Raw genomic sequence first — 23,940 nt, 5'->3', positions numbered from 1 at the left:
AAAAAAAACATACAAATTGGTTGTTAGACAAAGCTGTGTTTTAAATTTTTGTCTGCTAACACATTTTTCCGCACAAGAAAAAAAAATTGAATAGTTTTTCTCACTAAGTGTGAAGTAACAGAATACATACTTATATATTTTACAGAAGGTATGGAAGGCAGGAAATATATTTAAAAAAAACCTTCAAATACCAGAATTTAAGAACAGTGAATGGCAAATAATAAATAAATAGTGGGATAAAAGTAAGTGGCAAAAGATTGCACTAGTTAGACTAAGTGACTCTCTTTTGACGTGCAAATTCCATACACCTCTGCTATCAGAATCCATATTCTAAATCTTTCAAATATGAACAAGTGGCTCTCTGCTAATCATAAAAGTTTGTTTGCTAATTCTTGTGAAAATCAAATAATCATGGCAATCAAAGAACAATGTCTCAGCTATGTGTAATCATGCAAACAAGATTTTATCACGGGCACCTCCGGATCGCTTTCTTAGATCACTACAACTAAAGCAAATATCATTAAAACAAAAAATATTTGCTGCAAGAGTATTGCAACATTACCGTCATCTTTTGTTTCCCGGCCTGCATTGGTAGTTTTTGTTTACACATTTTTTTTATTGTGTACTTCATGTGAGACAGTTTGTGGTTAAGCACCAGTCAAAACAGGATATCTTTAAGTCACAAAATGTATGGCTACCAAGTGTTAATAGGGAATATAAAAAAATATGTGTGTAATACGTCTCTTGAGAAAAACAGAAACTTATACACGATACAATTTTTTACAAGTATTCATACAAATAGAGAAGTTAAGGGAAGACTCATTCAATCAGTCTAATAATTTATTGGGATAAATGACAGCTTTTTTATCTTTACTTTTATCATTTCTCTCCCTCTGTGTGTATGTATATATATATATATATATATATATATATATATATATATATATAAATATATATACCCAGCTGGGAAGAAATTGTAGGTAGGTGGCAGGCCCTGTATTGTGACCCAACTCTCCAGTAACCACTCAAAAACAGACGGGTGGCAACTAAAAGTGCTGGGTGCTGCACCTGGCTAAAAGGGGCTGGGGGAGAACACTATATATATATATATATATATATATATATATATATATATATAAACATTTTGATTACTGTCGCAAGAACAGGAATGAAATATCCAAACAGTGTGATCTACGTTACCAACACAGCTTTAAGGAGTGAAACAACTGACTGGGTTTTGCCATAAATAGCTCTCTGAATACCAAAAGTACATCACGCATAGCCACTGATTCATTGAAGTGAGTAGAGAATGCTGGACTGCTATCTAAGAGTATTTTGAATAGGCAGATATTTTAATTATATGTGCACTTTAAAGGTATCTAAAACTACATTTTTTGTTAGCCTAAAGATGTGAAGGTTCAGAACCCCTGTTGGGTTTACACTCCCCACTAGGAAGATTCAATCCTCCATTATGGTGACCATTGTCAATGGGATTGGAATTGTTGGTACAATTTGAAATTTTGATTTGTAACCCAACTGGATAAGTGGGACATCTTTAATGGGGGTACTGGTACCAACTGTCTAAGAGAGATTTTCTCTTTAATGGAGAGTTTCTAGTTTGGCTTGAGTAAGATATTGGAAAAAAACCACAGTAATCACTTTAGCCATAAATCGGTATAAAATAAAAAAACCTCAGGTGTCCCCATCACTGTCCCTATTGTTGTGCCTGGCCAGTCTGTAAAGTTATTGGGAAGAGTCTGGGTAAACCTGGTTTTGATCTTCTCAGACAGGGTCTCAGGACAGCAAGCAGAGTAATTGCCAATATGGCTAGCTGCTATTTCGGAAGATCCGATAAATTTAACAACTATCATATATTCTAAGCACAAAAAATGGTTTTGAACATTTGAGGTATAATTTAACATATTGTTTTTAAATTGCTGAAAGTCTCTGCTATTTTCTGCTGACAGTCATTTTTCAGAGAGGAAACTTTATAATTGAAAAAGCGATCATTTGTCGATATCATCAATTGGACAATTATATTATGGGTATGGCACGGAAAAACAAATATAAACCCCAAGATGACATTTTGGCTGCTGAAGCATTACAATAATCCCTGCAGTCTCATTGTGTCTACATGCACTCCAGTGATGACATTGATAATTTGGGTTTCTCAGGGCAGACTTCCTGATGGTGACAATGGGTAGATTTTTATGTTACAATTGCCACTTGGCTAGTCTCCAGTAGATGATCAAGACTAGTGATCAAGACAGTGTGACATAGCAGAGATGTAGCTGGGAGACAAAGAATGTTGGCAAATATAAAACCATACAGATGACTAACAATCAGGGCCGGGTTTAGGGTAAGGAAATTTGGGCTATTTCTTAGGGCAGGGTTACAGTGAGCTGGAATGCTGTGCAGCATTTGGACCCACCACTTCATATTTGGCCATGGCCTCATTTTAAAAATTGTTTGGATAAACATTTTCTGCTGAAATTCCATTCCATTGTGTGGCCAAAGTTACCTTATCTATGGCCAGCTATAGAGACACCAGCAAGGTAAACTGTGTCTTAGAAAGACTTCAAAGCAAATTTCTCATGTTTCTGCTAAACATTTAAAGTCTTTTGATTGGAATGATCCTGTTCACGTAAGTAAAATTACTTCCCATCGTGAACACGTTAAAAAAAAAAAAAATATCAACAGGACACCATATCTGTACCTTGTGTATGCAGAAGTTTATTTAAGTTTGCTGTTGATCCTGATGGAATAAAGAAAGCCAGTAAGAGACTTGATTTCTCTTATCTTCCTGTCTCTTCACTTTGTAGAAAGGTATATTTACAGGGTTTGAGTATAAATAACAGAACCTCCTGCAAGGTGGAAAAGTGTTCCCGAGCAATTTTTCTATCTCACGTAGCTGTGTATTCAATTTTCAGCTAACAAGTCTTTGTGTACCGGAGTGGGGTGCGTTGTGTTGATGTGAGTGCTCCACTTATGTAGTAAACTAAAGCTATCGATTCAACAGCAATTTAAAAAAAATGTTTAGTTAAACCATTACCCGAAAATGTATATCGCATCTAAATGTATTGAACCAAACAGGTCAACGGGCCCATTGTGACACAAGCATTCGTGTAACCAAGAAATCAATTTTGCTCCTTTCAGCTGCAGTATGTCATTTACTGCTTCGTACGTAGTGCAAATGCTTAAAAATAATGTAGGCGATCAATATTTATTATATTGAAAAGAAATTAGAGTGACAAGGCATTTCTGACACAGTTGAAGTATAAGGCAGCTACAAAAATGCATTACAAATACATGGGATGCAGGATGATAGTGAGATGCATTGCGATTTTTAGAAAATTGTATGCATGCAGATCCTTAAAGAGACCCTGTCACTAACTAAGCACAAAACAATCAAGTGGTTTTAATGCTGAATCTCATTCTATAAACAATGTTTTTTTCACTTGCAATGTGTCTTTAAACTTCAAAGTTGACAAATCTAGGAAAAGACAATTCATTAGCCCCCATCTCTTCTTGCACATCATAACCCTTTCATTTTCTGGGAATGTGTCTAATTGCTGTCTGTGCCCGTCTTGCTCCTCTACCTCTCTTCCCACTCTCTGGCATAACCTTTATGTAGTTGATAAGGGAACATAGGAAACTACTAGAGATCAGGTATTTTCAGCCAGGGTTCCATTGAATCCCATGGTTCCTCCATCATGCCTGCATAGTTCTGAGGCCAGCACCTTTTGGTAGAGCCAGCTGCATGACTCTAATAATGTTTCCAGCTGTCTATAAAGGTGGTATTAGAGACACAATTCTAAGGAGGGGCATTCTTTCCACTGGCCACCAATTTAGGAGATTGTTACTCCCACTGATCACCAATAAATTGTTATTTGGACTTAGTAGGGTTTTCCCAAGACCTGAAAATGATTTCAAAGGTTCCTCAGGGTCAAAGAGTTTGAGAAAGGCTGCTATAGACCAAGTACCAGCTCTGGGTGTGCTTGGGCTGCTGATATCACATTCAAGATGGCAGCACCCAGCAGCAGTCTCAGGGCTGCACAAAAGTGCATGAAAAAATGGTATTTCTCCAAACAGTACTCAAAGTGCCATCTTGGACTTCTCCTCTCATGGAGAATAGGGGAGGAATAGGGGTGATTGAAAATACATGTAAAAGTTGAGGCGTCCAAGGCCCGTACTAAGCAGTAAAAAATATACTTTCAAACTGAGATCATCAGAGTGGGGCTGTCTTCTGTGCTATGAATGGGTTTATGAGCAGTAAAATCCCCATTACTTCCTATGCAGATTTCTGTGGACCCTGCATTTCTGCTGCATTAAAATCTGCTTGATTCTCCTCCATGGCCTACAAAACACTCACTGCTAAAGTTATGGGAATGGTGGAAAGAGGGATGTGTTTTACAGCCCAGCAAAAGACAACTGGGCTGGGCTTTCTGGCAGATCAACAGGTAATTTCCTTTGCATTTTTGTACTTTTTTTACATTTACCAAGACATCCACATAAATTAAAACATACCAATCTCTAGCAGCAGTAATATTATGAAAGGCACTCAAGATGTCATTCTGGAACACAACATTACCATGTGCAGAAGGAGATGGAATGCTTGAATTAAGTGTTGTTGAGCTATGCAACCCAGTGGCATTACCCGTCTGCCGACAGCCCCAGGGGCATTACCTGCCGTTCATCTTCCTATATGTACACTTCCTCTAACCAGTAAACCTGGACTATTTTCAGCCACTAGTAGCATGGAAAGCCTTCATCACATTTGCTTCATAATTATATTTTTTATAGCAAGACTGTCTCGGTCCAATGTGTAGATTTCCCAATTAGTCCATGTTCAAACATCTGTTGCTAGACGGTTTTTTAACATACGTTACTTGAGCACAGCACAATTTGATTTTTGTGTCTGAAATAAAGCCAGACTCTGCAAAATAATAGCTCAGTTATTTTTTGTTTAGCTTTCATTAATATTTTTTTTCTTTTTCACCCAAGTGCGATAAAGTAGTTTCTAATCAAATATACAAATTCCTCATTTTTTTTGGTCATCGTTTATTCACTATCGTGTGTTAAAAAAGACAGACAATGTAATGAGCACTGTGGGCTCAAGTTGTATTCCAATAACTGAAGGTATAAAAGAAAAAAAATAACAGACAATGTTCCTATTCCAGTGGAAAGAAGTATTTGAGAAAGTCCCCTGCAGAAAAAAAAATAGATGGGATTCAGAGGTGTACGGCGAGAGATTTGACACAAATCATTGCTCAGGAAGAGGTTAAAGACAAACTGAGGGTCTTCATCTTTTTATGTCTTTATGGTCCTCTACCCATGCATGTTGTGATGTGCAACTTATTTTACTTGGAAATGCTTTAAAATACTTTTTCCTCCAGTGAAAATGCTATTCTTTGTCCTTTGGAAAGTCTTTGTAGCATGTAGCATTTTTATACTGTTTAAACACACTACCAATAAGACACTTAATTCAATTTTCTATCTAAAATTTTTCCATTTTAGTAGGCATAAGTAAGTTCCTACTGTATTTTGAAAGAACATTTTTGTAGCCTGATTCAGACCTTCTTTGCTTTATCTTTCATGTGGAGAAGTGGCAACCATTCAGGAATCATCTTCTTTTCTCTTTTATATAAACTATACCTGTTGACTCTTAAGCTGCGTACACACGGCAAATTTTTCTCGCCCGATAATCGGTATCGGCCAATTATCGGGCGAAAATCTGCCGTGTGTACAGTCGGTCGTCGTCCATCGTCCGACGACCGTCCTGGCGGATCCATGGACGATGGACGACGACCGATCCTAATGAAAGGGAAGGGGAGAGCGCGCAGCAGGGTGCCGCTCCGTCGCTCTCCCCCTCCCCTCTCCATAGAGCATGAACGGTGCTGTATGTACAGCATCGTTCATGCATCGTGCAGTCTTTTCTCGTTGGAAAGGATCGTGAAAGATCCTTTCCAACGAGAAAAATTGCAGGTGTGTACGCAGCTTAAAGGTCGAACAATATCTCCAATCTGCTGAGCCATGTTTATATTTAAAACTATACTCAAGTTGTGGGGTCCTCAAGGCTTTTCTATGAAATGACCAATCATAAGTTGGGTGCTAGGACCATGCAAACAAATGCACAAACCTACAACCTAAAAAAACAAAAAAAATGTTAATAAAAGGGAACTAAAGTTTAACTTTTGAGAATCTATCATCAGGCAGGTCATTATTGCAGAAAGGGACAGGCGATGGGACCCTTCTGCAAATATTTCCACCAGCTGAGCTGTATCGGATGCTCAACTTAAGTTTTGGCCAAGATTTTACCTGTGGATGCCAGGAATGAAAGAACTTCTTGTGTAGGAGCTATATCATCCCAGCTTAGCCAATGGCTGGGGATAGTAAGAAGGAAGAGAAGAAAAAGGTGGCAGCGCCCTGAAAGGTATTTGCGACAGATGGGTATCATGGGTTTAGTTCTGCTTTAACAGAAAACAAACCCAAAACAAACTGAAAGTGTTGAATAAAATAATGTAATGTTTGTATTGACTTTGTTGCTAATACAAAATACAGGTTCATCCCGCCTGTCTCACAGGGCACATGAGTCATTGGGGAAACCAGCAAACATAGCAAGTGCCCCAGTTCATGGAAAAACCATCCTGTCCCATCCCATGCGTTGGAGACTGGCTGGAGCTGACTTCATGAGCGACTGAATTATCCCAATCTGTTTTTAATACAGGCCGAACACATAATTTTTTACAACATGACAAGGAAAACAAACTTAATAAAATGTTCCTGATCTTCTGTTACTCAGGCCCGCGAGATGATGATATGTTTATAATTTTTGGGTCATGATATCACTCTAATGTAACAACAGCCGGCTGATAGAAAAACAGTAACTAGGTATGACATCACCTAGCCTCAGCCCTAATTGTGCAAAACACAACCTCAGATATCCAGCACACTTCTCTTTAATAGGCACAAGGCTTTTGTTTATTTTAAATGAGTATAAAGAATGTTTACTTTATTTTTACCCTTTACTTCTGATTTTATAAATGGCACCTATGTACATGTTTTTCAAACTACAATTTTAGATATTCTACTCCAAGGCCAAACTTCAAACATGACACTGCTCCCTTTTCCCTGTTCAATTTATAGTGTAGATTCACATTTTTTTCCACTGGTGATGTGAGTTTGACACTGCTGCTTTTTGTTATTTGTGGGTTCCAGAAGTAGTTAGGTAAGTGCAGAGATTTCAGACAATAGATGAGAGAATACAAAATACTAGCACATTTCTAAATTAAAAGCGAAATGTGCATCAGTTCTACCACAGTCTAAAGCTCAACTTTTTGCTAATGAAAATATACGTATGTAATACACAAAAATATACCATAATACAAATTACTTTTTACAAATGCAATAAGTTCCTGAATCAGGCTTAAATGTATTACTGAGGGCTTGAAATCCTGCAGGAATGCACTGCATCCCATTCCAAGGGAGCATTCTCGTGGGATTAGGCTCCCAGAACACACGTTGACAATTCTGCCCTCTGGAAGTGTCAGAGATCAGGACTATAGTAATTGTTTTTTTTTTGTTTTCCTTTTTTTGGGGCTGGACACAGCTTTACATAGTTGTAGACCTTCCTTGTAAAGTCTGTTTTGTTGTACCAGTTTCCCTTACGCTGCAGTTAGTCATTTTGTAGACCCTCAACAAAATTTCAGCCAATTCAGGCAAAGTAACTAGTGTCATCATATCAAAAAAAGGACTGTGAGAATCATTCATGGAAATTATAAAAAAGTAAAAAACAGGCTTTTTCATTCATAACCTGTGTAACATGATAAAAAACAAAGGTTTAAGGGACAACATAGCAGAATTTGCTCAACTATGAGGCTGGTTGTGCCTTTCCCAAAGATGCACATGTTGGATAAGGGCACAAGATGGCTCACTTTGTCACGTGTGTTGGGGAGAGACACAAAAAAGGACTTGTTACTTAGGAAATTACTTGCAGAGTTCCCAGTTTACTTAAGTGCAGAATTAAACTTTTCCTGCTGCTTTTTAACTAGAAGCAGACACAGTTGACTTAGGGACAGTAGGCCAAGTTCTGCTCCACTGTTCTGGATCCAGCATGTATGTTTTTGCAGAAGTCGGGACTCATCTGCCTAAAACCAGCTGGTTCTCTTAAAGAGACAGATATGCTTAAACCTGTGGAATTGTGGAATTAATTGATGTCACCCTGCTCCTCCCTAGTACTTGGATTGCTAACTAGTCACACAGCAAGATGTGTAGGACACAATAAAGCTTTACGATAAGTGCGGCAATTGCAATTTTCAACACTCACTTGTTTTACCCAGCTCTTTCACTGTGCTGGAATTCCTACCAGGGCAAAAAACCAGGTGTATAGTATTGATCCAGTGCACACAATGCCAATGCTAACCCTGTGCACAAATAACAGGTACACTTTAAGCCTCTCAGCGCTCATTGGCTTTCCGCGGTTCCTTCACTGTGCTGGCATTCCGGCCCAGGCATGAAGCCAGGTGTGCAGGATTGACTCTCATTGTCACTCCTGTTTCAATTGCGTTTGCACCAACCGCTGTTATTATAGGCTTCAGGAAATTTTCTAAGCGCTGGACCGGCTCCAACGCTGTGCACTAATGAGTTGCAGGCTGGAGTATTGTGTGTGCATATGTTACGCCTGTGCCACAGCTCTTTTAAAGAAATGAGGAGAAAGCAATGGGTGAAGGAAAGGGGGGAGGACATGAAGAAGGGAAGAAAAAACAGTAGTTCAAAAATGCTCTGCCTTTTTAAATTGACAGAAAATCAACCTCTGCACTTCATCAGAAATTCCTGTAGACTTACCAAATAAAACGAGTCTGCTTTTATCACCCACAGTGCTTCTCATATGGAAGCATGCAAAACACTACATCACTTGACCCCGGCTTGCCCCGTCCTTAGCCACAGCTGAATATTATGTATAAATCTCCTAAATCAATTTAACATGTTACAGAAAAATTATAAAGGTTCGTTCCCATTAGTCTTTAAGCAAAAAGGAACCTAAAATCTTTGACGGGGAAAGAACAAGGGTGAAAGTTACAAAGAATTTCACAATGAAGATTTTTCCTGCATTATAAAAGGGTACAGCTTGGTCATCGGGGGCAATGCGTCATTTCCTCCAGAGACGGCGGACTGATCCAGGACTTTACTTGTTAAACTCTGAGTCACATTATTATTGATGAGAGGGATTTTTGTTGTCCTGTTTCTACTAAACACAAAGGTGCTGCTGATAAAACTGGCCTCTGTGTCAAAGCATTTCAGGAAAAACAATGTTGTAATAGAATACATCCATCCCTAAATGGGGCCCAATGGCTAAAGATGGGGACCATTAAAAGAATGTAAGAGCTTAAAGTGAATTTAAACCGAAAAAATTTAATTATATATTAGGTGAGTCATCTGCAGAAGGATTTAAGACTATAAAGATTATTTTTTAAATTGATCCTTTCTTTCCATTTTAAAATTTTACAAAAGGCCCAGTGGTTGGCTGCCTGAGAACTGTCACAAGGATGGATGTTGACAAAAAAAGCACAATGTAGTTTGCATTGGTTGAGGCAGAAAAAGAAGTGCTGAGGACGACTGGTGAAGTATCTGAGGGTTGGGGGGCATTCACTGACACTGTCCCTTCAATCTAAATTAGCAAAAAAAATGTTGGTTTGATTTACTGAAGGAGTTTAGTTTTTTCACTTAGAAAAGTGTTGTGAATATTCATTTTGCAAAGAAAATTCAATCACTTTACAAAAACGTAAAAAAAAAAACATTATTTTGGAGTTACCATGATTGGGTAGCTTAAGTTAGCAGACCTCATTCACCAAGTTAAGTACATTTTCCTTTAAAAAGTTTTAAAAGTGAATGACTTAATCTTACAGTTACCCAATCCATTCTGCAAGGAATAGTTAAGGAATAGTTAGATTTTGACACTTAGATGATTGACTAGCGAAAGATGGCAACCTAAATTAAATACCCTCCACTGCCAAGTGCCAAACTCTTGTGCCCATTTCGTGCATAGTTAATTTATTTATAATAGTCAAAACAAAAAAAAAAGGTTTTCAAAAAAGCTTTTTTTTTTTTTAGCAAGGTATAATTATGACATGGCAATCTATAAGGTAAGCCGTTACTGCTGTGCTGTCTGAATGGGTATAGATTATGTATACATACAATATATATCTATTGTATAACAAAATGTATAGATGGGGCACTTCTTTCTGCAGCCACCACCTCTTTGCACTTTTAATTAATCAGAAAATGCTGCCACTAGCTTTTATGGCAGCAATATTTCCTGTTGAGGAAGCTGGTCGTCACTTGTAGCTACCTGTCTTCTGACTGGTCTTCTCAACACCTCCATTAGTTCTGCAGGGGGACTCTATGTTACTTAGCCCTACAGACGTACATTCTGAACACTGCTAGAACAGAAACCACTTTGAGCTGAGTGGTGTCATCACTCGGGTTTTGAAAAAGCAAAAAGGCAAGAAAAAAAAAAAAACTTCAGGTGAATCAAGGGCAGAGCTGGAGTGAAAAATGGTTTGAAGAAGAGGCCTAAAGTCAAAAATGACCAAGACTACCTGTCCTAGATATCTCTGCTACTGTTGCAGTCGGCTTCGTCTGATTTGGTAAATGAGATGCAACTTGATTTGAACTCTAAAGGTGCCTTTACTTAAAAGTTCTCCTTCAGCATACTTACAAAGATAGGTATATTCTTCTTTAATCAACGCTACCCCTTTGTATGGAAAACTGTGCCATAAAGGGAGCCAATCTGCTACCGTTACAATCCCAGTCTAAGTATTAAACATCTGATTGAGGGACCCCGTTGTTACAACATCTCCAGCCCAGTAGTACATGCTATAAGCCACACTAGGAGGTGTCGGACTCGCATGATTTTCAGGAACAGAGGCTGCCCAGCTTCCCCTAATCTGCAACAGTACAATACTCCACACTCCTTCCTCCCACAACACAAGTGGACTATCAGCAAGGGTCCGGCAGCGATATTTCTCATTAAGGCTTTTTTTTCACTTCTGATCCTGTGGCTCTCATAATTAGTTACCTGGGGCTGCAATCCAATTTGAAGTGATGACAAGAAAGTGATCCATGAAAAACTAATAAGTTAAATCCAATTTCAGCCTTCCTCTAATTAAATGCACATGGAACTAATGACTCAAGCCCTACCATTCCAGTGATAATGGTAATTAGCGAGGTGGGGGTCACTTTTTCTCTGAACACTGTAGGTGTAAAGCGCTAGGTAGAATAGCAGGAGGACTGTTAATTACATGTGTCAGTTTGCTATCAATTTACACGTATTTGACCAGTCAAGTCTGCTTCCTTTGTTTTAATTTTATTCCCTGGTAATCATAACATTATCTATGATCTATTATCTACAACAGGCGTTTGGCCTTGAAAGTATCCTTTGATACAGGTTTTTTTTTTTGAGCTGAAAGAAAAGAATAGGAGAGAAACAAAATGTGTAATACATCTAATTCAAGGCAACAGAAAAAGGTGTGACACCCCAAGAGTGGATATTATGTTGCTACTTAAAAGTGTGACATTTGGCGTTGTATCCCAAAGTGAGGGCCTCTCAGGATTATTTCTGAGATGGCATTAAAATGGAGAATTGAGAAAGTTGCGATGTGTATATAGCAAGGGTGTTCAAATCAATAGAGAAATCAAGAGCAGGTCAATCCAATCTACGAGCCAGACAGCAATTTGAAGGAACCAGCCAACATGTGATTTATCGAAGAACAAAGAAATACTCAAAAAGTTAGGCTCCGGCTGCAATATGTTAGGTGCGCCATATGCCTACTGTACTGGATACTGTCCAACTGTAAACATATTATTTCTCTATATCACAAATCACGCTCAGTCTTCCACAGCAAGTGTAATCTAACTGGTGGGTAAAGGAAACTACTCAATGCATACTACATATTTTTACATCATTCTTTCTATTGGCCAGAGAAATCAAGGAGAGTGTATTAGGAAACTTCTCTCTTCAATCACGACAGGTTCTCAGATCACTGATTACCAACAAAAAAAAAGTGGGGCATTCTGGTGCATTACAGTACCGAAATGAATACAGGAGCTCACTCCCTCTTTCCCACGTTAAAAGAAAAAGTCACAAATCAGTACTCATCCTCCTATACTCTTGGATTGCATTCCCTGTCCCCCTCCGGTCCAGGCTGCTGGTCCTTTTCCGAGGTGAATGATGAATAGAATTATTCAACCCATTTCCAGTGAGCCCAGGACACTGAGAACACACCCCTTGATGGAGCCACTTTGGAGATTTCTATAGAGAACAGCGCCACCTAATGATCTGTATATCACAGAAGAGCTGCTTACTGCAGACAGATGAGGAATAAAAGCGTCATGTGATCAGACCAAAAAAAAGCACAGAATACCAAAAATAAAAGAATAGCAGGGGATTTCTTTGAGGGGGATTTGCCCCCTTGGCCTTTATTTTTCAATTTTGATTATTTACCTTTACCTTGATTTATTCCACTGGCTAAAAGCAATATTTTTGAGAATTAAGTAATAATTTGATTAGAAATTAGTATTAATACTACAAAAAATTTAAAACAATGGTCAAATAAAAAAAAATCAGCTTACAGATCCTCAGCATTGTGTACCCAATTTAACAGTGACAATTGAAGGGATTTCATTAGAAAACGATGATATTTACATATTAGGTCATTTTAAACATTTTAAGTTCAGAAAATACATACAAGTTTTTGGAAGAGACTTGTACCTTGTCTTCTAAACTGCAGCCTGTCTTTCCATAAATGACAAGTTGTTCCTAACATTCTACAGAGCTTCTTGTCTATTTCACCCCCGGGGGAGTTATAGTGTAAACATGCCAAAGGGGAGAAACAAAATTCCTGGTTTTCTAATTTTTTTGTTTAAAAAATGTTTCACCGCATCAACCTCCCCAGGACTGAACAATGAATCTCAGTTTATGGGTCATGACCAGTTCATTGAAGGGTCAGAGCAGGAACAGGCCTGCACAAAAAATATGTAGTGGGGAGAGGGGGGATCAAGCCACCTATAAATTGTTTTTACAATGTCTTTTTGAACTTGATTTATGTACCTGGGTTATTGATGGAGAGGACTGCTAGATTAATTTTATGAGAAAACTTTTTTTTATTGCTTTAAAAGCTGTATTCTCTTTGTTACTTATTGATACTTTATTCATATTATATAAATGTTACACAACTTTTGGTAAAGAGTAAGTGATGATGGTCATATTTTTTGATAGTTGTATGATTTAAGGTGTGTGTGGGGGGGGGGGGGGGGAGTTAAACCTTAATACATTCAACATTCCCCAAGGTTTAATTTCTTTAAAAAAAACACCCCAAAAATATTTGTTCATTTACATAAAGATAAATCAAACCAATCGACGTTTGGGCTGAACTTTAAAACTCTGCCTATCCCCATCCCCTCTGTTCTTCTCCTACATTCATTATTTACTATATTAGTGTTTTTTGTTTTTTTTTTACATACATTTACACTGCAGTATATGTAGAGAAATGACTCTTTCTGAGGACAGCAATAGGGACAAAGCTCAAAACAATCACCCCTGCAAGAATTTTACAAACCTTGTGATGATGTTAAAGGAAAAAAAAGCTTTCTTCTAATATGAATAGGATACAAAGAAACAAAAATGCCAGGACATGCACTAAAGAGGGTGACATTTATGGCTATATTTGGGTAATATCTGGACACGTTACCCTTAAATTATTGCTTTAGGTCAATACATGGTTCCTTGATACAGGTTTTACAATGCAAAAACTCTGCAGATTGGGAGCATGAAATAATCTATGATGTCACAAAGAAGGGGAATAAAGAATTGGTAAAGGAGTAAAGTAGTGTAGGTAGCTATGTTTGTTTTAATTTTTTGGGTTTGGGTTTACTTAAAAAATGCAACTTCAAGGCATTTAGAAGAAATTGGCATGGCTGGGGATGGAAGGTAGGAAGCTGGTACAGTAAAAACTACATAAACCTGCTAGTTCCTTGTCCTCAGACCTGGCACTTCAAAGTCCTTAATCCTGGCTCAGTACAGCGCTGCTCTTTAAGTGCGCCCTGATGTGTCATTGTTATTTTGGTCCACAGATATCCAAAGTTTATATTTATTATCTTGGCAACCTCAATTTTTTGGGGTAAAAAAGGAACATTTGTGCATCAATCCCGAATCAATTCTCTGTTTAATATGATCAACCAATTAAAAAAAAGGAAAATGTTGAACGAACAGGGAAAAAATAGGCAAAAATGAGTCTTTTCATGAGATGCAATGACGTTTCATTCACCTTTTTTTCTCCCTTTTTGAAATGGTTGATTCATTGCTAAAATCAATTACAAGTCAGGGAAAAAAGTGCACATGTTTAAAGGGGACAAATAATGATTTAAAATGACAATCTAGAGATCAGAGACGGCAATATTACAAAGTGTCTGATATGAATGACACTCGGTATGTTCACAATTTGATCATACATTGGGTTTTACATTTTCCAGCTAATGTACTACTACCTTTTCCTGAATAGCATATTGTCATTTTACCCAGGAGTTTAAAAAAGCCATTTCCAAAAAAGACTGTTTTTTTTTTTCCCTTTTGCCTTCGTCGCCTTGTATACCGCAAAGACTCCGCGAGTGAAGAAAGAAAAAAGAATGGGCAGTTATTTGAATCGGTGAGTGACAGACTGGGCTAGCTCCCTGTATACATTAATAAATTAGAATTTTAATTGTGTCTTTGACTGCAGGAGATGCTCCGGCAGCCTAATATGTACCAACAATTGGCGATGTTATGGAATCTGCAATGTGGCCCTCCTCCGCTGACCCAGGCAACACAATTCCCAGTCTGACAACGGAAACCGTTTAGTTTGATCCTTTCAACTTATTTGAGGCCTGACAAATAAGCTCCCAGCTGAAAGGTCATGCTAGCTATATTTCATCCTCCGCAGTTATTCCTGAGACATCTGAACAACAAAGCAGCCCAGATTCACAAGCTGACTTTAGACCTGGTTTGCACAATTTGCCAGTTACAAATGTCCCTTGGTGGTACTCTCATTTAGAAAAAAAAATGTGTACATTTTGGCAAATAAAATATTCAATAAAAACAATCATTTAATGTCAGTTTACATTCCTCTTCACAAAGACTTTTAGACTGAGAAGGATGCTTACGAAGAAATAAAGTGGAATGAAGAGTTTAAAAGCTTATCGGTGCTGACTCCCAACCTCGACCACTCTCAACAATGAACATCCGCTCCGGATTAAAGTATCATCCTTCCGCGTAACATCTAAACCCCAAATTATCAGACTTACGTATATTGAAGAAAATCCCATGGGCAACACAAACTCTTGAGGTCCAAAATAAACGTTAAATAATATTAAAATGTCCACCTTGGCCCTGATTATTATACAGTAGCATTTAAAGTGATCTCTGAATCAAAGGGTCAATGTTCCACTGTCATCATACACTGGGAAATTTTATTTTTCCAGAAATTGACACTTCCGGAAGTGAGAGAATGAGATTTTCTCCCACAATTCAAACCAATTGCAAGGCTCTCACATGGGGTCAGGGAGAGCAAACACAGCTTCATGTAAGCTCTGGCCAGACTGATCTAGAGCAGTAGCGGTCAATAGACCTATTATTGGAAAGGACCACACTACAGGTGTCATTTAGAACACTGCAAACCTGCTTCAGAGGCTGGGGACATTACACAACACTGTTAGAGAATACGGTAATTATAGCCCCTTGCAGATCAATGCCCCAACCACTGGAGCCCAACTAAAGTTCCACACAGCAAGCTAAGGGTTGTATAGGTCCTCAGACTTCATGTTGAGCTCCTAGAGTGTACATAGGGCTACAAAAAACATGTATCAAGTAGGGCCGACGTTTAACTGTAAGGGCAATGCAATGGTTCTCTTCAAATCCACATTTCACAAGTGATGGTTTAGCCCAATACATGACTCCCGTCCTTGCACAGGCAACACACACTCTAACATCATTTTGGTATTTGCCTCTTTATCTGTTCCATCTCTCTCCTTTGTAGCCAGCCCCTCTCTATTGCCAACGGTATCCTACACAAATAAAAGAGATAGAGAGAAAGAGAGAGAGAGAGAGAGAGACAGACTGAGCAGGTTTCTGGTCATTTACGGCCACTAAACCTTTCGCACATGCTGCTGATAAACAGAAGCAGTTACTGTTAACGGGTAGACTATATGGCCAAACGTTTGTGGACACCTGACCATCACACATACCTATATCTCTAAAATTACGTGGATAATCCACAAAATGTTGGAGGGTTTTTCAGTGAAGGATGGTTCTAAAACTAATATATACAGAGGCATTTTAGACAATTGTGCACTTCCATCCTCGAAAGAACAGTTTGGGAAAAACCCTGTTCCAACATGACTATCTGCAAAGCCAGCTCTATAAAGACAAAGTTTGATGAGCTTAATGTGGAGGAACTCAAGTGTCCTGTACAGAGACCTGATCTTAAGCCTATTGAACATGCATGAATTGTAGGGGATTGCAAGCCAGGTCTTCATATCCAATATCAGTACATGGTGGATCTGATTGATCAGTCACAAATTCCAACAGGCAGACTCAAAAATCAAAGTCTTTCCAGAAAGAGTCGTTTTAGCCACAAAAGGAACAAAACTCTATATTAACATCAATGGTTTTGGAATATATTAATCTAACAAGCTTATGTAGGTGTGATGGTGTCCACAAAAGTTTGGCCACATAGTGTATGTTCACTTCCTCTTGAAAATGTCTATAGATTTAGGAATAAAAAAAGGTTGCTTTAAATTTAGTTTTACGGTTTGTGTATTATATGTATACAATTTAGTGTTCACAGTCTAGGAAGAAGTTCACTAGCAGTTTCACACAGGAGGTGAAAGCAATCAGTGGAATACCAATGCCATCCAGGAAAAATAAAGTTGTGCTAAAAGCAGGAGTTTCCTTCAATTTTCATTATTGCAAATGTTCTGGCATCCACTGCAGACAGATTTCACAGATCATCCAACAGACTTAGTGGAAAGAGCACAATAATTAGAGTTGCATGAGTCTGTGTTGTCCCAGTCCCTGTTAGTAACTTTTTTCTGTATGTCTGAGACTAGAAAAAGGCTGCACAAGTTTTCATGTGTTCTCCAATAGGAGAAGTGTACTTTTGGAGCCCATATACACCTATATATGCACATCTTATTCACACATATTCCAATTACTGCAAAATTACAGTACATCGACACTTCAAAATATTGAATTTCCATATCATGTGTTCATTCCATCCTGAAATCGCTTTAAAACAAATATCAATTCACACTCTTTTTTTCTTTAGAATGACCTCATATCCTTTTTGTACTACTGGACTTTGTATTTTGAATGCTTACAATAAAGCATTTGATGATTACAAACTTAAAAATACAGTTTATGGTATATCTGTGCCTTTAACTGTCTTTATTATCAAAAACTTAAATTTGTGTTTTTGGCACAGCTTCCTTTTCCTTAGTAAGTCATAGCTAAACCAAGAAAACATTGCTCCCATGATGCAGCAGTAGCTTTTCCTGTTCTGTTCCAGCATGAGCAATGTTGCCATAAGGATGTATTGAATAAGACCGACAAATACAACTCATCTGGAAGGATCTTGATACCCAATATTGTCTAATCAGCTGCCCCCATCACATGGAAAGTTTGTAACTGGTTGTACTTGGTGATTTCAGCTGCTCTTGCTTTTCAGTTAGTTCTTGTTTCTTCATCCAGTGAATGAAAAGTATACAAAAATAACAATAGCAGCAAACTATTCAGTAAGTCTTTTCTATTAGACATCACTGGCAATGCGCCTGGGATCTGGACAAGTGTACCAATCTGTCATTGAAAGTCAGACCCATTTATACATTCACCTATCTTTTATTTTCTGCACTATAAATGGTCACTGGTTCCTCCTGAGCAATATTGGGCTGTGTGTAGGTGACACTGTACAGGTTTATCTGGTAGACGCAGATTGTATTTGGCAGCACTTAGCTCCGGCTGGGCCAGCGGGATTTGATGTATATGTAATCTGTCTCCAAACACTTGCGGCTTCCTTCTCTGTGTGATATATTGTTTCTTCTGCAAATAAACTCCTCTTACAACAGACAGGTCAACTATTTCATTTATCAGTTTGGGGCAGCAGATTGTTGTGGGATGTTAAAACATTTGCTGTTTATTCTGGGTTAAAAAGGTGGTGGCACCAGAGACACTGAAAGAAGACGAACACATTTATTTAATCTATCTAAATCTATCTCTTTATATATAGAAAAGCAGTAATTCTGCACAGTTATATTAACTAACACCTGAGTATTCAAATTCTTGTATAACCCAACAATAGCCAGTTCTCTCCTAATATATATATATATATATATATTTAGTATAAAAATGTAGCAGGAACCTCCATCTTTGCTTAAGCCCAATTCTTACCATCAAGGTCCCCCACCATCACCAGGACTAGTCACTGCTTAAGCCTACCTCTTGGTATACCCTATAGGGCAAGACTGAGCCTAGATATCATACAGCACCCAACCACATACATAGCTTTACCATAACATTCATAGTATTTATGTTTCTTAGTGACATCAGCACCAAAGCTTCATGAACGAGCCGCCCTGAGGGTCGTAACTCTGGGACAGATCATGAATATAGAATAGATGCCTTCTATTTAACATGCACCAGGTGGCACCTTTCCAATTCTGTTGATATCTCAGACAGTAGCCCTGACTACATATCATTAGGACTTGCCTTTGGTGAACATTTGGGAGAAAGACAATTCCCAATAAACACAACAGGATGATGGCCATGGTCACTCAGCACAGACCATATACACCCACAGCCCACCCATGGACTAATTAGTTCTACCACCATGTGGCTCCAGGAAGAACATGGATAAACAACTCTAGAGAATGATACTTTTAGCTTCCAAGTGCCACAGAACATCTGATGCCCCCTTGACACAACCAGTTGCTATTTCCAGAAGACAATCCCTTCTCATCCACCATAGGCCTATTGACTCAACTAAGCCAATTTGTAAACAAAATGTTATCTCAACTACATTTGGATCATGTTCTGGAGAGAGACCTCCAAACCTCTCCTGCACAGATGATTCCAACATTTAACCCATTTTAGAGGGGTTTCCAACCCTATTCAACCCAGTTATAAAAAATATATAATCATGAGATCCGATGGTTTTTAAGAGACTGGTCCCTTCATTCATTTAGCACAGTAGGAGCAGCACTTTGGCTTGGACCTGTGGCATTCAGTTGCTGTAATGCTTAAAGAGTGACAATGAAAATAAAGGCTCCCCAGTCTACTTTCCACAAACCAGAGAGCCAAATGTATTCCAGGATGACAGAAGTTCACCACTCACCGAGTATAATTATGCTTTAAGGTGAGCAATGACCACCTGATAGTCCAGTTAAGTAGTCATACTCAAGCATATTCATATAATACTTATAACAAAGCTAATAAAGCAAAACAATAAAGCAATAATTCTGCACCAGTATATTAACTAACCAAGTATCCAAATTCTTGTATAACCACAATGACTGGTTCTCTTTAGACACGGTCTTACCTTTCTGACCAAATGTAATACTATGATCTGGGGCAGGGAAATCCCCAGCTCTAAAAACAGTATTAAACGGCTAGCTTGATCATGGATGTACAGGCCTCTGAAATCTCAATTGCATTGGATTCAATACCAGCTCAGCCTCTGCTCACGGCCATGGAGAATTCTCCATAAATATATCTGAACTCCGAGCAGATTTAAAATACACACATCAGTACAGGCCTGAACTCATAAATACAGCCTTTAATGTATTTTTTATTAACATGCGGGCAGGTATGTATCTGCATTTGACTTGCAGTCTCATGCACTCTATATGAAGAATAGCTCAAACTGGGAGAAGGAGAAGCAGCACAAAGCCATTAGCTCTGCTATAGAGGAAAATATTAAAGTAAAGGAGAGATGAGCCCATCAGTGACCTGCTTCTCAGTGTATTCTCCAGTCATAGGGTAAAGGTGGCCAGCAGTCCTGTAAGTGTAATAAAAATATCAGGTCTCTCTGCTTGCCAGACAAGGTTATGCTTTGTGGCACAGCTGTGTAAATCTCAGAGCTGGATGAGAAGAACCACAAACTCTTAGCAATGAAAAAAGCTCATTTCTATGCATTTGATCTGTGTATTAGGCTGTTTGCCTGGAGTTCAGCTTTAAGTACACCATGGTGAAGAAAGACAACATTGATCATTGTGCACCAAGGCAACAAGCAGTGAATACTTTAAGAGCCCGTGCACAATTAGGAAAACCCGACAAGTAACACATAGCATCATCTGAGCTGTTTTTCATATGGCAAATATAAGACTTTACACGTAGCCTCTTTTTTTTTTTTTTTTTTTTTTTTTTTAAAGATCTGAGTGTACAAAGCGTACTCTATCATTTCTGTTGGACATACAGTGACCAACAGCTGGTCTTGGCACCGGCTTCACTCGCACATCTGAACTTCTTTCATTTTCCAAATCAGCATCAAAGGAAAGTAGTTTCCTACCTGCAGTGGTGGTTGCTTGTCATTCCTCTTGTGGGTCTTTACTCCACTGACTTGCTGCTGGTGTATTAATAGCTGCCGTGCAACTTGAAGAGCCTGAAATGGAGGAGAAACAGACAAGACAAACAAGTCAGTATAAAGCGGAACATACCATGGGACAAAATCTATAACCTAGAGATATTTACCAAAATATAACAAGCAGACCTATATTGTGGGAATAAATTGCCACAATTAAACAAAGTTGAAGTGTATTTAAACCCCAACAATTACTTTTTTACTCTCTTATGGTCTGTGAAAAATAAAACTGAGAGTGTTTTATTATATCTGATGTGCAAAAATATTTGTTGATTCTACCAGAAATGTAGGGAGCTACTTGATGTGCTGCAGTGATCAGCATTGTTCTGCGTTTCCTCTGTAGACTACAAAACAGCTCCTGCTATATAGTGGAGACGAGGTGAGGGTGAGAGGTGATCTGCAGTCCAGTCTTTGATGACTAGGTTGCTCTTTTATGGGTGCCGTACATAGAGTGAGCTTGTTGCACAAATGCACCTTTCTCTCGTACCTCTCTCTGTTCTAGCTTAAGCACACTTTTGTTGCTTCTACAACTACAATTTCTGCTGCTTCTACAACTAGCATATTTCTTTGCTTTTATAGCAAGAATCATTATTTTGGCTGAATTTTGATTTGTTGATCTGACTTTCCCCGAGGAAGCCTAATCGGTGAAACGAGTAGGACCATGAGACAAACTACCTGCACTATTTGTCAGTTCTATTTTCTCTGTCACATGAGAAATCACATTCTTTGTAGCCATAGCTTTACTCTGTCTAGTGTAGAAGTCCCTCATTGATAATCTTAATATTAAGGTCGGACTTCTAGCTACTCTAAGTAGTGAGAAACCTTTTTGTACAGTACAATGTCCTACATGAATGAAAAAAAGAGATGGACTAATAACATAAGCGATCCATGTGATATTTATTGTACATACTTATCATGTTATTTAAATCTCTAATACATGTTTGCCAACCAACCCTCCTGTTGTCTTTCTCATATTTTTCTTTATTGTATAATACAAGGTAGTATCAATGATTAGGACCCTTCCCTTTTCCAATTTAAATGCAGCTCTTCCTTGAGAGTTTCAACACTAACACTGCACCATTCTACTCCTACCCACCCATGCCTGTGTGGTGACCATCATGTATGTGTCCAGAATAGGCTGCCCTGCTGACACCCTGGCAATTAAGCTTTGCCAGCACCTAATTTAAATGGCACCCTATGAGTTTACACAAGCCCAAGTTAAAGGCCAGCCCTGCCTCTGTTTTCTACATGTGCCAATGTCCGAGCCCGTCCAGTTAACAGGATTCAGCAATGTGGCAGAAGGTGCATGATAACGTTCTCGATCACAGCTTATCAAACCAGCTATAAATTATACCTTCAAATATATGTATGTATACAAGGAATTATAGTAAAAAGGATTAAAAGTAACTATTTTAGAACATTAGGATACAGTATTTACATATCTTAGTCGTATTTTCATCATGTTCCTTGTTAAACAAGCCTTTGACGTTGGTTTTCTGAATTCTCTTTATCCGCGCTCAATAAATAAATTTCACTAGCGTTGCCGGACTCTCTTTCGAGATGACTGCCGCCACCAACAGCAGCAATGAAGTTGTGCAGAAATGGCCTATTATTATTTATTGGGATGTTACCCAGAGTCCATTTGAAGACATTTTACCAAATGACTCCGCTAATCTTGGCTGGGTCCTAGTGGACTGTGCAGGACATTAGCGCTGCCAAAGTCATCCGATATAGTACAGGCAGATGAGCCAGGGCCTGTACCGCAGTCATTTCACACACATAAAACTAAGGACTTCATCACTGAAGCAGGACAAATACTCAGCCCAGGATGGGGAGGGGGGTCTGTTTGGGCCAGGAGCATGTTAAAAAAAAAGCTAGCACTCAGGCCTAATTAAAATGTCTGAGATTGTTTTACAATCTGCAACTGTTGAAATCACAAAATATAACCAATTAAACCCTTTATCTACTTTCCATCAAGGCTAAAGCTACATGTGCATTTTTTTAATAGTTCAATCATGCCACTAAATCGCTAGTAATTAATTGCTAGGCATAGCAAATGATCAGAGAAGGTAGAACAAAAGGTTCCCTGTGGTGTTAGCTACACAAGCTATAATAGCGATTAAAGTCACATGACCACAGCGTATTCTAATTGTGTACAACTGATCCTTACTTCATACTACTGGTGTAGTTTATCCAATAAGGGACCTTTAAACAAAGTGAATGGCTGCCACTTCTGGTGATTTAAAAATCTCTAGCAAAGTCCCCATTACCCCTTCTTTGGGTTAAATAAGAAAACTTCCTAAATGTCCCTTTTACTCAACCAAATGTATATTCTTGGGATGCACTATAATCCCTGAAGGGAGACAGTCCTTCTTCCATTGGAGAGCACCGGGCTGGATGCTTTGGGTGTAGACAGGTCCTTGTCCAGTGACAGGGTCCTCTAAGGACCGACAGGAGCATAGAATAGGCAACTATGGTATATGTTAGCGGTAAAAAGCAGAGTGATTAAAGCACACCTGTAGTATTGCTTTGAATTTGCAAGCACATGTTTGCTCCAAAGCATGCTGACAGAATGACATCAACCTGAAGTTTCCAGATTTTTGTTTTCCAGTGGAAAGTTTATTGTTTGGCCTAATCTTTTATTTGGAAATACCTTGAATGATTGCAAATATTACACAATTCCTATTCAAACACTACATAATAATTCAATAGAATAAAAAAAAATTCTAACAAGATAAAAAGGTTCCACTGCTCATCCAAGTAGATTCTTTGGTGGAACTTTGGTGGAAAAGCAAACATTTGTTAGCAAGAAAGTTCTCACTTCAGAACAGAATCTGCAGAATCTCTGTATGTCTGGGAGGATGGGAGTCTTTTTTTATTTTTCTGCTGCAGTTAGGGTACACGTTTTGGTCTTGTCCCTCCCCCAGACAGGACAGCAAAAAAAGAAGCAGCATGCTGAAAAACTCTATTTTCCCCTCCTATCAGCATGTTACTTTTTTGCACACGTGCACTGCAGTGCAACTGATTAAATCCTTTTGTTCCGGCTTCTTCTCCCAGCCTGAGCTCTGCTTTATTGCAAGTTGAGCAACGGGCCCTCTCTTCTCTCTGATGCCCCAGGTTGTGAGTGAGCCCATGGCGTTCTGACTTACAATGTTGGGTATGCATTGTATGGAAGGACATCAGACATCTGCAGATGGAGTGCCAAAGGGAAGAGCTTTTGAGGGACCAGTCACATGGGACCAAGGGTTAAGATTAGGTAAAACTGCTTAGTACCCTA

The 23,940-nt window shown here is 38.6% G+C and overlaps 1 protein-coding gene across 7 annotated transcripts in view; it reads right to left on the bottom strand.

Moving 5' to 3' along the window:
• FOXP1 (forkhead box P1) overlaps window positions 1-23,940 on the bottom strand; it is a 500,704-nt gene that overhangs the window by 117,467 nt on the left and 359,297 nt on the right. For all 7 annotated transcript variants that reach the window (XM_072420741.1, XM_072420743.1, XM_072420746.1 and 4 more), the window contains one exon: window positions 20,592-20,684. In XM_072420741.1, coding sequence (XP_072276842.1) covers window positions 20,592-20,684 — 93 coding nt within the window. The remainder of the gene's footprint in view (window positions 1-20,591; window positions 20,685-23,940) is intronic.

Source organism: Pyxicephalus adspersus, chromosome 8 (assembly GCF_032062135.1).
Source record: "Pyxicephalus adspersus chromosome 8, UCB_Pads_2.0, whole genome shotgun sequence".
Taxonomy (NCBI): domain Eukaryota; kingdom Metazoa; phylum Chordata; class Amphibia; order Anura; family Pyxicephalidae; genus Pyxicephalus; species Pyxicephalus adspersus.
Note: the sequence above shows the minus strand (reverse complement) of the source record. Positions and strands in the feature narration are given on the sequence as shown.